A 17,507-nucleotide genomic window follows, 5' to 3' on the forward strand; every position below is an offset into this window, starting at 1 on the left:
ATGGTCCACTGGGAAACACCCCAGGAAGAAAAACAGGAACCCCCGAAAGACCAGGGAATTTGACTCAAACAAGTCATTTTATTGTACAATGCTTGCTTTACAGTAAAAGTAAAATGTTTTTCGAGTTGAGTAATTCTGAACTGAATTTTTAACTTTGTGTGTGTATGACTACAGCGTATCCTTTGGTTCTACTCCTTCGGACTTCATCACAAAAAAGGGAATAAGTGAAGCTTTAGGCTAAATTTACCATAAAATACTCATTAAAAACGCAAAGTGCTCCATAAAATAATTGACATATATTTTCAAATATTACTCTAATTGTTTTAAACTGGTACATCTAAATAAAATAGAATAACAAAGTAATTTTATTTCACAAATTTATAACAAATTGACCAGTTGTATTGAGCTGCTGCTAAACCAGTCAAATCTTTTAAATACATATTTTACTGATCTGATGTAAGGTTATGAGAAAGTAGCTTAGCTGCAAGAACCAGTCATCAAAACAAATGTTTTCCCCTAATTTGATCTTTTTGAAGTGAATTATTGATAAATATTTTTAATATATTGAGAAATTAAATAAAATATTCTAAAGAATCTGAAACTTGATGCATCGAAACAAAACAAATCATGTTGAGGTAAATGAGCTTCCTGCTCAAATTAAATACATAAAGTTACAAAAAACACTTTAAAAAAATATTCTTGCAGTTTTCAGACATTTAGTAAATAATTTTAGACATTATAACTGACCCAAAACTAGAATAAATTTGTCAACTTCAGCACGTGAGGAAAATGTATCTGTATCTTTTTATTAGGTTTTATTAAGTTCCCCAAATTTATGCTTTTAATCAAACATTTTGAATTTTATTACTACACTGTGCAGCATTAATTTCAAACACTTTCAAGGACATTATACACTCTACAAACTATAAAAACACAAAATTGACATTCAAGGATTTTCAAGCACCTGTAAAATCTGCAGAGGAAAAACTGATGAAGAAGAATTTTGCTCTGATTTGAAGGTTTTAGGGTTTCAGAGTCCAGATGAGCAAAATCAGCTTCATGAAGCCAAACTGACCTGCAATGAGTGAGATCCAGACGCGATTCGGTGCTGGTCCGGGTGTGGGCTGGGGGGCCCGGGGTTGGTCCTGGTGCCTCCTCCAGGGCCCCGTCTCTGTCATGCTGCAGGACGGCCGGCGGACTGCGAGGACACTGAGCCGGGACGCTGCGGCGGTACCAGCGGCGACCCGGGTCGGGTTACGGCCGGTGGCGGAGGAGGACAGAGGTGTGAGCTTACAGCAGCCTCGGGTTTCAACACATCGAGCGCCGAGCCGGACTCCAGCTCACCTGCAGCAGGTCAACACGACACCGCGCCGCTGACGCCACGGAAACGGGGCGGCACAGGAAGTTCTGGTTCTGATCCAGCAGCTGGAGTCTGGAAAAGGTCACGCTGTTTTTGTTCCCCCATCCTCAGCTGGAGGAAACTACATTACCCAGAATTCAGCTGAGTTCATTCAGTTTCGTCCAACAACAACAAAATCTTTAAAATGAAACAAAAACCATAAAAAAATCTTGATTGCTTGGAAGATTTTTATTTAATTATTTCATCACATTATTAAGGAAACAAAAAAACCCTGAGCGACAGAAACTAAGAGGGTCGGCCATGTCAGGAGCAGCTACGAGTCCAGCAGAGTGTGTGCGCGCGTGTGTGTGTGTGTGTGAGTGTGTGTGTGGGGCTACAGGTTGGGGTTAACCACTCCGGATCCTTGACACTCGATGATGTATGTGACGCCGCTGCTCAGCTCATCTTCGCTCTTTGTTATCGTGAACTTCGCCTGCAGACACAACAGGAACAGGAAGAATTAGAGTTTCAAAATAAAAGCCTATTTGAGTTTATTTTTATTCTAATTGTATAGCAGCTCCAGGAGAAAGAATGATTTCTGGAGACTAAAGAGGAACATTTGGAGGAAATGTTTCTACCATCCTAATGGGGAAGCACGGTGGTGGCAGCATCATGTGGGGAGATTTAAACTCAAATCACAAATCATTATTCTTCTCCTGCAGCAGTCAGTTTTACAAGGCTCTAAAGAGGCCTCTGACTGAAGACTGCTGCTTTATGACAGTTTTATGACAGGCTAACAGCTCAATATTCCCCAGTAACACGTCCTGGATGAAATCATCACTGCTAATCCTCCTCCTTTGCTTTTGCCGCTTGAATCTCTGATAGAAGAGACGGCTTGAACTTCCTCCTTTTCTCAACTCACAGTTCAGGAATTATTTCAGTTTTTGAGATGCTAAACAGCTGCTCCAGGTTATATAAAAACCATCCTTTGTTGCCATGGTTACATATCATAACTATCTGAAAGTAAAAGTGAGAGCAGAACTCCTTGGCATCGATAACCAGAGGAAATAACTGAAAACAGCAACTAGTTCACATGATTTACCAACTTCTTGACAAATTTCAGTGAGCAAATGATTATGAATCTGTGATTTATTACTTTTAGAAACTAAAATGACTAATTTCGCAGTTGGACTTTAATCATTTCTCACTGGAGCGTCTCCAGCTGTGATCTGATCTCAGGTTCAGCTTCTCGCTGTCTGACCTGAGTGAGCTGCTCTGCGATGTGGATGGCCGTCTGCGTGTGCAGCGTCACGGCGCCGGTCCGAATCCTAGATGTTCCCTTCGCCAGCGCCATGAAGATGATGAGCTGAGGAGGAGGAAGGGTCAGTGACATCATCACGATCATCATCATCCTCACGGCTGCTGCAGCCTCACCTGGTCCTGCAGGAACTCGTCCACGCAGCCGTTGTGTCTGAGGTTTCTCAGCAGCATCTCTGCAGCTTCTATTCCCACTTTATCTGCATAAACACCTGAAACAACAGGTCAGAGGTCACAGGGGGCAGGGCTAGGAACCTGATTGGTTGAACTTGGTTGACTTTATTCTTGTAATAAGACTTATTTTCTTAGCCTGGTCCTAAATACTCTGTCATTGTCACAAAACTTTATTCTCATGAATAATAAAAATAGTATCCCGGTTCTAATATTTCACTGTAGAATTGACCTGAATTCAAAGTCCAAATAAATAGAACCTGTAAACAAACTTCTGAAACAAGATGGCCGCCCTGGGAGTTCTGACATCACTCTGAACTCTGGAGGAGTACATTGGTGAACAAAATAAAAATAAAAAAATAAAATCAGTCGTGGTATAAGTCAAGCTTTTCCTCCAGTAAAACCATCAAACTGTTCCTGATTCCTCTGCAGTGATGAAAACACACTGATTGGTTTCCAGAGCGGTGCTGCCCCCTGCTGGTCATCAGTGACATAAACACTCTGATTGGTTTCCAGAGCGGTGCTGCCCCCTGCTGGTCATCAGTGACATAAACACTCTGATTGGTTTCCAGAGCGGTGCTGCCCCCTGCTGGTCATCCTCACCTTTCTTTCCCAGAGCCGATCCTGCGAACAGGCAGCCTGTGGATGATTCTGCAATGATTCTGAAACGGAGAGACCAATCAGAGAGTTGCTGGTGCTGTGACATCGGCGGGTGGGCGGGGCTTACATGATGCCGTTGCCGTTCCCGTAGGCCTTTTCCTTCTCCTGCACCGCCTGGATGTTGATGTAAAGTTCTTTGATTTCCTTCCTGATGGTCCGAACGGCGGCGGCTGACATGTCTTTAGCCAGCTGCAGACAGGAACAGGAAGTCAGCTCCGACAGACAAAACTAGCTAAAATAAAAGACTTTAAATCAGCTGAGAGGGGCTTTTACTTTGAAGGGCAGGACTCCGGCAACGAAGGCTCTGCCGTGGATCTTTGTGATGTTTCCTCTGTCCGTCATGGAGACGGGCTGCAGCTCCTTGAGCGGCTGAGCCGTCACCACCACCTCCCCGCCACCTTTGGGGTAGTAGCCCCTGCAGCACAAACAGACGCCATGACAACCAGGGTCTCTGACAGGAAACAGCAGCTGGACGGCGGCGGAGTCAGGAGACGGACCTCATCCTGATGTCGCAGTCAAAATGGACGCCGAACTTCTCCACAACGGGCTTGAAGACCTGCAGGAGGAACCAGGAAGTTTATGGAGATTTATGGTTCCAAACTTTAAATATTCACCTTAAAGGTGCAGTTTGTAAGTTTTGTAAAAAATAAAAAAACTTTTTACATATTTGTTGTAACTGTCACCATGTTGTTGCAGCATGATATGAAACAGACATTCTGTAGAAAAACTGAGCTCCTGCTCCTAATGCTAACAAGAAACAACCAGTCAGAGCCAGGAGGCGGAGCTTACTGCTGTCAATCAATCCTGTTTAGCATGAAATATAAGACAACTTTTTGTGTCAATTGCACAGTCATTATGAGTAATAAATAACTATTACACTGAATCAGTGTACAAATTGTTTTAAAGTAAAAAACCTTTCTGCCTCAAATTAAACGATGGAACACAATTTACAAAGAAAGTTACAAAATTCTGTAATTTGGCAAATATAAATAATTTCTGTAATTCTAACTGACCTAAAACAAGAATAGTTTAGTCTGATTTGACTTCAGACACAAAGAAAAAAATGTGTCTGTCTTTTAATTAGATGTATGAAAATATCTGGTTTCAACTGTAAAAAACAATTTTTAACAAATTTAAGCTTTTAATCAATTGTTAGATTAAATAATGCACTTTATTAACAAACTGTGCAGTCTGAATATCAAACACTATAAAGGACTTTATACACAAATCAAAAACTTTCCAAACCCTGAAAAACACCAAATCAAAATTCAATGATTTTCAAGGATTTCAAGCACCCTTATGGACTAACAGAATGGATCCTGTGTTGAGTGTACTGATATAAACAGGCTCTAACTGGACCTACTGGTCAAAATTTAACAAACTGGTGAATCTTTTATTTTGGACGCTGCTGCAGTGACCCTGTGGCTCCAGCAGGGGGAGCACTCAGCTTACCTTCACAGTGTAGTCGATCTGCGGGGCCATTTCTGCGTTGGTTCCTCCTTTCAGAAGGAGCTGAGAGGCGGCGTCAGCGTACAGCGCGCAGGGCAGGGCCGCCTGCAGCAGCAAACACACACTCCTGACAGAAAACACACACATTACAGAAACCGTGGCCGAGACGCGTCGGGGGGCGGTGCAGCGGCCGCCGGCCGCTCCTCACCCTGCGGTCTGCGTGTCGGCCGTGTGGTTCCCCGACCGGACCTTCCCTGGAGTCAGGCTGATGTCGGTGGAGCCGATGCTGGCCCCCTGCAGGCTGCCGGAGCAGAGGTCTGAGAGGAGCTGGAGGCCCGTCAGATGCTGTGGCCTGAAACAAAAAAAAACAATAAACACGCAGCGTAAAAAGGGTTTAAACTGGGAAGAAAAAACAAAAACACACACATAGGAAGAAAGATTTAAACTGAAAAAATACAAATAAATGATTTAAACTGCTGAAAATACAAGCAAGGGTTCAAACCGAGAAATAACACGCAAGAATGGGTTAAAGTGAAATAATAAAAGACGCAGGACTGGCTTAAAGTGATGAAAACATTCAGAAAGAAAATATTCAAACTGAAAATAAAACACGCAGAAAAAATGTTTTACACAGAAAAAACACACATAAATGGTTCAAACTGGGAAAAACACTCAGAAAGAGATAAAACTGACAAAAATAGGCATAAAGGAAGGGTTTACACTTCGCTCTGCACAGATTGCAGTTTTCTGGCCAATTACCAATTTTTAAGAAGCCTGACCTGCCGATTCCAATTTTGGCCAACACCATTTCTTTAATCTGAAATGTCACTAAACATAGCAAGAAAACTGAGTTGGTAGGAGTGGTGACTATAATTAAGTGAAGACGTGACGTGGTGGGCGGGGCTAACAGTCAAACCTCTAACCACAGAACAGAAGACGACAGTGGCTGATGTTTAGACCTTTGCTGAGGAAGATAAAATCCTCAGATCGGCTTCACGTGTAAATATCGGCCGATCTCCCAAAATAAAAGAAACCGGTGCTGATAAATTGGCTGGTTGACAAATCGGTGCACCACTAATTTTAACTGCTGAAAATACATAAAAAGGGTTGAAACTAAAGATGCACTGATTGGATATTGACCTCATATTGACATTGGTTCTGATATTGAAAAAATTCTAGATCGGATACTACGACAATGTTTCCGATCCCTAAGAGCACATCTACTCAGTCTAATTCTATGCTTTGTGCTGTGAGCGACATCATGCTTTATTCTTTATTTCACATTGTATTTAGAATGTCTAATTATATTTTCTGAACCATTTGAAGGAAGGTTTGTTGCAGCTTATTTTTACGTGTTTGAATAATCAGTCATCCTGTTTCTGTCACTTTGTTTCTGCATTATTTATTTTACTTTGGCTGTTCTACTCCTACCTGAACAAATTAAAATTGGTTTTCCATGTTTGACCAAGCTTGTCAAGCTGTTGGTGTGTTTAAGTGAGCTGCACTACTGCAGAGTTATCACATACATTTATGCCTTAGATTTTTTGTTTGTTTGTTTTTTTAACATTTTAAGTCAATTCAGTTGTTTTTCTGTATCGACAGGCCGATAGCAGACCTCAGATATTGCAAGTGAAAAAAGTGGATCTGTGCATCTGTAGAGTTATTATGAAAGTGATAAAGATTTCAGGTTATAACCCAGATTAAATTTTAAATTATTTCTTAAAAATATCTTTTTTACTCTTGCAAATAAAACATATGAAAGTTGTTTCTTTAAAAATAAAAACAAATTGGAAAAATGTGTCAATGTTACACAACACGTGAATTTAGATAATAAAATACAGAACCAAAATAAAGGTTTGTGACCAAATAATCAAATCTATATCTGTGAACCAATCAGAACGGCTGAACATTACTAATTGTTTTTTGTAAAAATATTATCAAGGTCCAATGATCTCCAAATAGTTCACTACTGAAATTCAGATCATGTTATCTGAAAATGGCATTAAATTGGAACAATTTTTCCAGTTCTCATTGAAAGCAACATCATGTCAGGTTGATCTAAAAGCTGAGAGTCTAGTTCTTATATCTCTGAGCTGAAACAGAGTTGATGGATGTTTAACGATGAACATATTGTTCTGGAAGAAAGGAAGCAGCAGAGAAAACTGGGAATAATGTGAAACAGAAAGACGCTCCTATTGGCTGATTCACTGACGCTTCAGATGCTCATTAATATTCTTATTTATGGAGATTTTTGAATGAAGACTGGTCTGTGTTTGGAGATCCTGGAACATTAAATCTGTTAAAAGTTTAAAATCATCAGAATCCATACGAAAGTTACACATTTAACCTGAGCTGAGTCATAAATCTGACGCGAATAACCGAACATTAGAGTTGACTAAACGGGTTTTGTTCTTTTAAAACTGACTGAAGCAACTTTAATGAATAGGCTAACGTTAGCCTGTTAGCCGCTAACCCACCTGAGCCCCGGGATGCTCCTGCCTGCCCGGATCTTGATGATCTTTATGGCGGAGCCGGTGATGCAGCTGAGCGCCGCCGAGACTCTCAGGATCTGTCCGCCCTAAGGAGAACCGACAGCGGGGTGAGACAGAAGCCAACCAGAGGCGCTGAGAGGCGGCTGCTAGCCGCTAGCTCCCCGTTAGCCTGTTATTCTCAGCGCGGAGGACGAACCTCTGCGGCTTTCCGGTTGTTTCTCTGCTAATTGAAGTGAATACTCACTCCCTCCATGACGCTGCCGTCTATCTCCACCGCCGCAGAGTCCATTTTCATTCACTAAACTCCGCTTCAACTTTCTCTCCCAGTTGTCCTGCTCAGCTGCTGACTGTGGTACTTTTCCAACTGTTCAGTCCGGCGGCATCAAGCTGGAAACGCCGAACTTATACTACTTCCGGTTACTGTTAAAATAAAATGCAGATAGCTCATACTACTTCCTCTGGCTATTAAAGTAAAACAAAGCTGTTAATGAAGATACATTTTCAACGATTTCATATATATATATATATATATATTTTTTCTTTCTCGTGTTTCCAGTCGCAAGTAAACTGTGTGTCTCTGAAAGCGACTACAAAGTTGAATATTTGCAGTCGTGTTTCCAGTCGCGGCCGTGTCTCTGTTTGTTTCTCAGCTCCCGTCTCTGGATCGAACCATGAACCTGTCGATTCAGGCGCGGATGCCTTTGTACTACGGCCGCGGTGACTCTGTTCCTCTTATATGATAACGTGGAGCTGACAGGTGCCGCGCTCCTTCTTCGTGACATGCTGCCGACTCTTTCCTTCGTTTTCATCTCAGGGCGAGCAGCTCCCCTGTCTCCGCTCCCTGACGAACCACGGCGGGACGGTTTTGCACAACTCCAAGCTCTGCTGTTCTCCCACACCTCTTCAGAGCGGGAAGAGAACGGAGGGGCGACACACCCAGCTCTAGAGAGACCGGCTACTGACGCGCTCTGAGGACTTCAACGCACTGCTCTAGGACGGAGACACGGTACATGCTAAGGAGGAGCAGCAGCAAGAGCCGGAAAGCAAGTAAACTGCGGAAATCAGAGAGATAGCGGGGAGGGTCAACTTGCAGGGTGAAGAACATTCATAAAAATGCAGCTTTAAAGCAAAATTCAGAGCTGAATATGAACCAAACATGATTTATTCAATTAATTTTATCCGGTTGAGGTGGCTCGGGCATCTGGTCAGGATGCCTCCTGGACGCCTCCCTGGTGAGGTGTTCCGGGCACGTCCCACCGGGAGGAGGCCCCGGGGAAGACCCAGGACACGCTGGAGGGACTATGTCTCTCGGCTGGCCTGGGAACGCCTCGGGATTCCCCCGGAAGAGCTGGAAGAAGTGGCCGGGGAGAGGGAAGTCTGGGCCTCCCTTCTGAAGCTGCTACCCCCGCGACCCGACCCCGGATAAGCGGAAGAAGATGGATGGATGGATAATTTTATCCGTTGTATCTTTGCCAACCGGTGTCACATTCAGCCGATATTTAATTTTATTTATTTAAAGGCCAGACATACAGCTGGTCTTTGTAGTTTAGAAAATGAAAAATGTTTCGTTTTTTTTTATCACTTAACTTTTTATTAGTATTTTTCACTTTTGTTTACATACACAATGTACATGAACACTTCACATTCAACATAACATAAAACCTTAGCTTGGGAGCTATTCCTCTATTTGACCTTTGACCCGTCTAGTTTGCCTGTTCTTTATTTTTGTGGCTGTCTTTATTCTTGAATGCTGTCCATTTCATCCACTTTTCTTCCATTTGTGTTTGTTGAAGTCTCAGACGATGTGTCAGTTTTTCCATTATGTAGATTTCTTCTATTATTCCAGTCCATTGTTCCTGACAAGGAGGGTCTGCCTTTCCCCATTTCCTCGTAATAGCTTTCTTGCTAGCTATTAACAATATCTTAATCAGATACTTGTCTTTTACACTTACTTTGATATTGTTAAAATTGCAAAGATATAGTACCACACTATTCATAGGAATATCATATCCCAGAATCTTCTTCACAGTTTCATGTACATTTTTCCAAAATTGAACAATTTTAGGACAGTACCAGAATATGTGAGAATGATCTGCATTCACTGATCCACGGTTCCGCCAACACCCCATGTTTGTGTCCTTATCTCTATTCTTGACTTTAGGCGTGATGAAAAATCGTATTAGATTTTGTAGCGTCCCGGTTGAAAGGATGGTCTCTCAAACTGATGGTTCACAGTCCTTTATTTTACAGCCTTTGTGTGTGAACACACCGTAAGAGCTACAAAATATACAAAGAAAATACCATTAGTAACTCAAACAGTGTTGTTCTAACCTTTTACCTTAACATTGAATCTTTTACCTTATGTCATTTCTCAAGCTATAATTATGTGTTACAATACACGTATTTATTAAACTATTAACATCTATGTGTCATGAAATAAAATACAACGTATTTCAACTGTTGACCGTTGACCAAAGAATATTAGCACCATCTAGTGGCAAAACACAACCGTCACACTCAATAGCGAACTACAAGTTCCGCAGGAAAACTAAACATATATTTACACAACAAAACACTCACCTTGTTCCCTCATCAACCAAGCGCCAATTAACTGATTGTCTACACCATAATTAGAATTACTCCGTAATTATCTCCCTTTCGCTCCGACCCGTGCGCGCGCTCTCTCTCCGCCATGACCGAGCAGTTAATTGTCTAGTTTGTCACCTTCCGTTCCAAGCCCTTTCACAATAAAAGTATAGACTGTCATGTCAACAAATACTCATTTACATGAGGAAACACAAAATACTAGTAAGGTCATTTACAGATTTTTCCATGTGAATTCCCTCCATATCCATGAATTGGTGGATGTCTGATGTGTTTTCCACATGTCCAACCAATCTTCATCTGAAATTGTCATGTTAAGCTCTGATTCCCACTTTTCTTTTATGTACTTAGTTGAATGTTTGTTCGTCATCAGTTTTTGATATAGAGATTATTTTAATTTTTGTTCCACTGAATGAATTTATCACAATTTTAATCACCCCATTCACTTCCACAGAGGGATCCCACCTGATTTCTGTCTTATTATTATAATAATATATAATAATATATATAATATATAATAGTCTCTCAATTGCAGGTACCTGTAAAATTCATGTTTATCTAAATTATACTTCTTCATTTTCTGAAAACTCCCCAGCTCCCCGTCTGTCTGAAAGGTAAACCATCCTGTGACCCTTTGCTCATCCGCCATCATATGCTACCCACCTGAGCATTTTCATTTCTTTCTTTGTGTTTTTTTAAATGTTTTGAACCACAATTCCAGTGTAAACACTGTAATTGGATCCATGAATTTCTTGATCAAAAATGTTTCATTTTTAAAGATAAAAACCAGAAGCTTATTTTGAACGTTAAAAATGTAACATTTTTCCTACAAAATTGCTAATTTAACCATTTAAAATTCAACATTAAAATAACTGAGAGCTTTTTTTTCTACTGCACATCTTCATACGAGACTTTCTGCTTCAGCATGGAGCAAAGCTGATCCGTTTCCGGCTCCAGTCCCGGTTCCGGCTCCAGTCCCGGTTCCGGCTCCAGTCCCGTTTCCGGCTCCAGTCCCGGTTCCGGTTCCAGTCCCGTTTTCCTCCCTGAATAAACCAAAACCAGGGATGAAAAATCACTGGAACCCAAACAGAACCAGCTCCTCATTCAAACATGATGCAGAATTTCCTTCCTTCAGTAGCTCAGCTGTAATTTAATAATATCATCTGGGTTGGTTGGTTATGGTTGGTTGGTTATGGTTAGTTATATCAATCAATCAATCAATCAAATTTTATTTGTATAGCACATTTCAGCAGCAAGGCATTTCAAAGTGCTTTACATCATTACAAACACAGAAACACAATGCAATATAGAATCAATAATCAAAACACAGCATTAAGTCAAGTTCCATCAATAAATTTGTAATTGATTACATTTCAAATACAATCCTAAACAGGTGGGTTTTTAGTTGAGATTTAAAAGAAGTCAGTGTTTCAGCTGTTTTACAGTTTTCTGGAAGTTTGTTCCAGATTTGTGGTGCATAGATGCTGAAAGCTGCTTCTCCTCATTTGGTTCTGGTTCTGGGGATGCAGAGCAGAACCAGAACCGGAAGACCTGAGAGGTCTGGAAGGTTCATACAACAACAGCAGATCTTTAATGTATTGTGGTGCTAAGCCGTTCAGTGATTTATAAACTAACAACAGTATTTTAAAGTCTATTCTTTGAGCTACAGGGAGCCAGTGGAGGGACTTTAAAACTGGTGTTATGTGCTCTATCTTCCTGGTTTTAGTCAGAACGCCAGCAGCAGCATTCTGGATCAGCTGCAGCTGTTTGATTGATTTGTTGGACAGACCTGTGAAGACGCTGTTGCAATAATAAATACGACTGAAGATGAACGCATGGATGAGTTTCTCTAGATCTGGATGAGACATTAGTCCTTTAATCCTGGAAATGTTCTTCAGGTGATAGAAGGCCGACTTTGTAACTGTCTTTATGTGGCTCTGGAGGTTCAGGTCAGAGTCCATCACTACTCCCAGGTTTCGGGCCTGATCGCTGGTTTTCAGTTGTAATAACTGAAGCTGTGCATTGACTCTAGATCTATAACTCTAGATCTATAACTCTAGATCTATAGCTCTAGATCGTTCCTCTTTAGGTCCAAAAATAATAACTTCAGTTTTGTTTCTGTTCAACTGGAGAAAGTTTTGGCACATCCACACATTTATCTGTTCTAAGCTTCTGTTCAGTGATTGGATGGGGTCAAAGGTCACCTGGTGACATCGTAATGTAGAGTTGTGTGTCATCTGCATAGTTATGGTAGCTAATATTATTTCCTGTTATAACCTGAGCTAGTGGGAGCATATAAATATTGAATAAAAGGGGTCCTAGGATTGAACCTTGGGGTACCCCACATGTGACCTTTGACCTCTTTGACGAAAAGTTTTCAATTGAAACCAAATAGTGCATATTTCGGGTTCGGTCACTCAGCAGTAATTAAACCAAAATTGGTATGAAAAATATACATTTTGCAGTTCAGATGAAAAAAGCCTTTGTCTGTAACAGAACTCCTCAGGTTGAATACTTTTAGCTTCACCTGGTTCAGATTCAGTTAAATTAATCTTTTTAGAACCTTTTTCTACCAATTATTATTTAAATAAATGAAAATATAAACTCTAAACTGTTCAGTCCAGCAGAAGGTCTGAGCTTTTAGCTGCAGATCTTCCCTTTGCTTCGAATGATTCATCGTTCACTACATTTATTTTATAAAAGAAATTGTTCACGTTCTTATTAAAAAAAATGAAATACATTTTTTATGTATTTCTAATTTTTTATGAAATAGTGGCCAAATAAAAAATCTTCACAATGAGCCACTTTTTTATCCAATTAATCATCAGAACTGGAGCCTTATAAATTAAATATTAAACTAGTTTCAACCATCTGACGTTGTAAATGTTTCATTAATCTGAGCCGTTTCAGTTCTTCCTCCTGTCAGACAAAAACCCCTGGAGGTAACTGAATAAAATCAGAAAGGTTCAGTTTTACTCACCTGCTGTTATTTTGTCTGTGGCAAATTTTCTTCCTGAAACAGAAGAGCAGGATGAAGATGATGATGAAGAGGAGGATGGCAGCGATGAAAGGGGCCAGCTGGTTATGTTGTGGTGAATCAGCTGTTGGGAGGGATGAACATGAGAGTGATTGACAGCGCTAAGACCCTCCTCCTGGCTCTGATTGGTTGTGTCTGACTGACTGGTGTATTTCTACTGGGAGCACTGGGAGGCAGATGAGCTGGATTCTTTTCAGATTATCTTATATCTGGGTGTCCAAAGCGCGGCCCGGGGCCATTTGCGGCCCTCTGAAGGATTTTGTTTGGTCCCCTCAATGCAAGCAGACGGTTGATGGAGATGGAAACTTTGTCATCTTCTAGAGGAACTTTTTTTTTTTTTTTACAGATAAATAACATCTTATTTTAAAAATACGAGTTAAAAGAAACATATTTCCATTCATTAACGCCACAAGCATCAACCTACATTTACTCAAACGAAAACATTCATCCCAAACAAGAAAATAATCAACCTCTAAAAGTTACTTGTTCTAAACCTTTTTAATGTTTTCTGACTCCAATAATTAAAATTTTAATTTAGATTGTTATTGAGTGAATAAACTTTCAAAATAAATACTTTTGTGGCCCATATTTTTAATAAAAGTTTCAAACTGCAGCTTTAATATCTCTTATGTTGGATAAAATCAATCTGAGTTTATTACAAAGGATCTAATATTGTCAACGGTTCTGTGTTCAATTTTCTCCTGCGTTTATATATTCAAATACATTAGTTTTAATTTTTATCTATCAAGGAAAGAAAACGTTATAAGAAAAAGGAAAACAAGTTTCTTACTGTCAGAGTGGAGCGACGGGCAATCTGAAAGAAACAGACGTTTAAAAACTGACATCAGGTAAATCAATCTGTTCATTAGTTTTCAACAAAAACTTTAATTGTTTAATTATTGCGTTATGTTAAATGCAAAATGTATATGTTCTCTGTACAGCTTTGCATAATTACTGCTTATCACTACTAACAATTATTAGTGATAATTATCATCTCTAGACATTTTTCAACATTTTAGAAAATCAAATATTTAAAATTCATAATCAGTGGCTTCTTTCAAATCTAACAAAGATTTTGTTGAACAAATTTGGATTTGCAAATCTGAATTTATATTCTTTGGATAAAAAAATGATGAAAAGATTTTCCAAACAAAAATATGTTTCACTGGATCTGAGATCGATACAAGTTCAGGTTCTAGTTTATGTTCAGCAATGTTTCTGACCAGAAACTCTGGTCAGAAACTCTGGTCAGTTTCTAACCAGCAGCTCAACATCAGTGAGCCAAAATCCAGAACTGCTGGGATCAAATTATTTGGTAGATTATTTCCCCTGGCAAACAACTGGAATGCAAATTATTCTGAATATTGACATCGTTTCCATCAAATACGAAACTCAGTTGAAATCACACGATGTGTGAATAAGTTTGTTCTCGTGATAAGCCGTTAAATTGCCGCCATATTTCTCCAACTCTTTCTGTCTTCTTCGTCTTTTCCGCCAGCAGTAACATCCGGTTGTTGATCACATGTCGATTCGGCCGAAGAACCGAATCAACGTAGCACAAAGCTTGATGGAGAAAAGTTTCTAATGAAGTAAATTTATTTCTTTAATTCCAGTTTGTGGAATTTTGTGATCAATTGACACGAAGCTCCTGGAGGCCGTGAGCTGAACCAACTAAAAACAGCAAGTCAATGTTTTAACAAGTTGTTCAACCTGCACAGGACTTCAGACAGAACCAGGTGTGATTATATGAGGAAACAGCAGGTGGCGCCGTGGAGCCACTAAAGGTCATTAAAACAACAGATTCTGTTTGGATCGTCATCATAAGTCAATGAGTCGCACTGAACCGTTTCACAGATCAATTAATTAGTATTTATTTATATTAAAGGTTATTAAAATACTTAACTGTGAAAATACCTAAAAACAAAAACATAAATTAAATAAAGGTAAATAAAAAAAGTAAAATTCACGTCGGATCATGAAATCAAAACAGCCGAGCAGCGATGAGAAAAATACATTTTACATCAGCATTAAATGAGATAATCATGATTCATTCATTCATTCATTCATTCATTCATCACCGAGTTTATATATTTTAGCTTAAATATTAAAACATGCTATATTTATGTCAGACAATCTCAGTTTCACTTCTCATCAGAGATTGTTTCAGATTGTAACCGCTTTAAAAAACAAAATAAAATAAAATAAAATAAAAAAAAAAAAAAAATAAAAAAAAAAAAAATAAAATAAAAAAAAAAATAAAATAAAACAAAATAAAATTAAACAAAATAAAATAAAACAAAACAAAACAAAACAAAACAAAACAAAATAAAATAAAATAAACCAAAACAAAATAAAATAAAATCAAACAAAATAAAACAAAATAAAATAAAATAAAACAAAACAAAACGAAACAAAACAAAACAAAATAAAATAAAATAAAACAAAATAAAACAAAACACAATAAAACAAAACAAAATAAAATAAAATCAAACAAAATAAAATAAAATAAAACAAAAAACTTTCTCTCTATACTGTTTCAAACCAGTGGAGCAGAAATCAATCCAATAGATGATCAAATTTCTCCCGCTGATTTTTACTGAAGTGAAAGTTTAACTCTAATAAAGTATTAATTAAACTCTTAAACTTAGATTTAAAAAACAAACAAAAACGTTGTGGGTCATTTTCCCTAAAAATCAGTCTATAATAATAGTTTCATTCTCTTGCTGGAGGTTTTTATCTTGTAAAATGACGCGGCGCTTTTTCTGCAGAAGTTTATAATCTAAATGAAGATGAAGAGAAAATCTTTACTTTATTGAATCTGTTTCTGTTTTCATCACGTCGATGTTCATCTTCTTCTCTGGTTGGTTTTGTTTTGTCTTCTTGATACGTGTAGATATCATTTTTGAGAAAGGAGTTTTAAAAAAAGATATTTGTGCTCAAATAAAAAAAACTGCGGAGTGTTGGGGAAACATAAAGTTGTAATAATACGAGAATAAAGTCAGAATGTTACCAGAATAAAAATGTTATAGTAATAAAATGAAAAATGATTTTAAAAAATGAATTGAGGAACATTGAGCATCTTAGTTTTTATTAATGCCGAGATGTTTCATTTTTTAACACGTCAAATTATCAACGTTGAGACGAAACAACAAAATATTTTTTTGAAGGACAAAAGAAAACATCCAGACTTGAGGATCTGCAGTTTAACTTTATGCTTTTTTCTCTCATTTAAACGACTTTTCTTTTTCCTGGTAATTTTACTTTATATATTGAGTCTTTATTATTAACTTATTCCTGAAATTAAATTTCGACAAAAGAAACTTTCCGAGCTGGTCACGTCTGATTTGAACATTTTTCTCATCAGAAAAGATTTTTTCTCTAAATCTTATGACTTTTGGTCATATTGGGTCTTTATTGTGAAAATGTTCATTATTCCGTCATGATAATAAAAGGAGCTGTTTCTGTGCTGTTGTCGCTCCGGGCTCTCCTCTGATTGGCTGAATTACAAAAACAGTCTCATCTCGCTGTTTACATCCATCGCTGCCATAACTTTTAATAACTTATTGCGTGAACAGATTTTTTCACGTATGAGTCAGTTATTTAATTTAAACACCGCAATTGCAAAACGGTGTTTTTTCGACATTATCGACAAAAATGTGCGAACATTTGTAATGGAAGCGCAGAGAAAGACTGGAAGTGTGGAGGTTTATTTTCTCACCAGCCGCTGAGATCTCCACGCTGCGGCCCATCGCCTCCATCATCACCGCGGCTCCGTCGCGCAAGGAGCGGCAGACCGCGAACACGTCCCGGTCCCTGCAGACCAGACAGGCCGAGTCAGCGCCGCGCCATGCCGCGCCGCCGCAGGCCGGGAGGGACGCCTGTCCGTCCGGCCTCTCCCACAGGTTGGTCAGGTCGGTGTGGAAGTCAAACAGCAGGCTGGCGTTGACCGCAGCGGGTTGAGACGAGCGGAAACACGAGACGTTCATCCTGAAGCGGAACCAGAGACAAAAAGTGTTTCTGAGGTGAATTTAGTTTCTACAACCAGAGTTAAAACTCCACCATAAAGTGGAGCCACTTTTTACTTCATGTCTTTCCATTTAAAGCTTTTATTTATTAGATTCTGCAGTATATTAAGACATATTTTAGATCATTTTGAATAAAATTATGGTTGGTTTTCAACATATCTTCATTGTTAACTGCTGTCATGATTGTTGCAGACCCAAACGCAGAAAGGAGGAGGCAGCAGTTGATGTGATAATTTAAAGAAGAATGGTTGAAATAATGATGGGTGCAAAAATCACAAAATCCTAGCAACAAAAATAAATCCATAAAAACATCAAACCAGGAGACAAGAGGAGAAAACTGAGAGTAGACACGAGGATTTAAGGAGTTTAGGATGAGAAACTTAAATAATGAAGAAGGTTGAGCTGAACAAAGA

The 17,507-nt window shown here is 39.0% G+C and overlaps 1 protein-coding gene and 1 long non-coding RNA gene across 2 annotated transcripts; one reads left to right on the forward strand and one right to left on the reverse strand.

Annotated features, from left to right (window-relative positions):
- Positions 1 to 1,569: 1,569 nt before the first annotated feature.
- Positions 1,570 to 7,812, reverse strand: LOC116725161 (RNA 3'-terminal phosphate cyclase-like). The gene is made up of 11 exons (XM_032571048.1): positions 7,673 to 7,812; positions 7,414 to 7,514; positions 5,145 to 5,288; positions 4,940 to 5,063; positions 3,985 to 4,043; positions 3,761 to 3,902; positions 3,555 to 3,676; positions 3,431 to 3,489; positions 2,774 to 2,868; positions 2,601 to 2,705; positions 1,570 to 1,832 (listed from the first exon to the last, which is right to left on the reverse strand). Exons 1-11 carry the CDS (start codon positions 7,721 to 7,723, stop codon positions 1,734 to 1,736), a joined length of 1,101 nt encoding a protein of 366 aa, XP_032426939.1. The 5' UTR covers positions 7,724 to 7,812; the 3' UTR covers positions 1,570 to 1,733.
- Positions 7,813 to 11,002: 3,190 nt separating this feature from the next.
- Positions 11,003 to 15,011, forward strand: LOC116726462 (uncharacterized). Its single transcript, XR_004340604.1, has 2 exons — positions 11,003 to 11,048; positions 13,003 to 15,011. It is a non-coding gene; the product is annotated as an uncharacterized LOC116726462 (long non-coding RNA).
- The last annotated feature ends 2,496 nt before the right edge of the window (positions 15,012 to 17,507 follow it).

The sequence above is a fragment of the Xiphophorus hellerii genome, chromosome 9 (genome assembly GCF_003331165.1).
Source record: "Xiphophorus hellerii strain 12219 chromosome 9, Xiphophorus_hellerii-4.1, whole genome shotgun sequence".
Classification (NCBI taxonomy): domain Eukaryota; kingdom Metazoa; phylum Chordata; class Actinopteri; order Cyprinodontiformes; family Poeciliidae; genus Xiphophorus; species Xiphophorus hellerii.

What these genes read in the sequence shown, in the direction of transcription:
- LOC116725161 (XM_032571048.1), bottom strand. Translation starts at nt 7,723, where the DNA reads ATGAAAATGGACTCTGCGGCGGTGGAGATAGACGGCAGCGTCATGGAG. An exon ending in GACTGCGACATCAGGATGAG is followed by an intron (nt 3,903 to 3,984) that starts GTCCGTCTCCTG and finishes TTTGTGCTGCAG; the next exon opens with GGGCTACTACCCCAAAGGTG. An exon ending in GGGAACGGCAACGGCATCAT is followed by an intron (nt 3,490 to 3,554) that starts GTAAGCCCCGCC and finishes TCTCCGTTTCAG; the next exon opens with AATCATTGCAGAATCATCCA.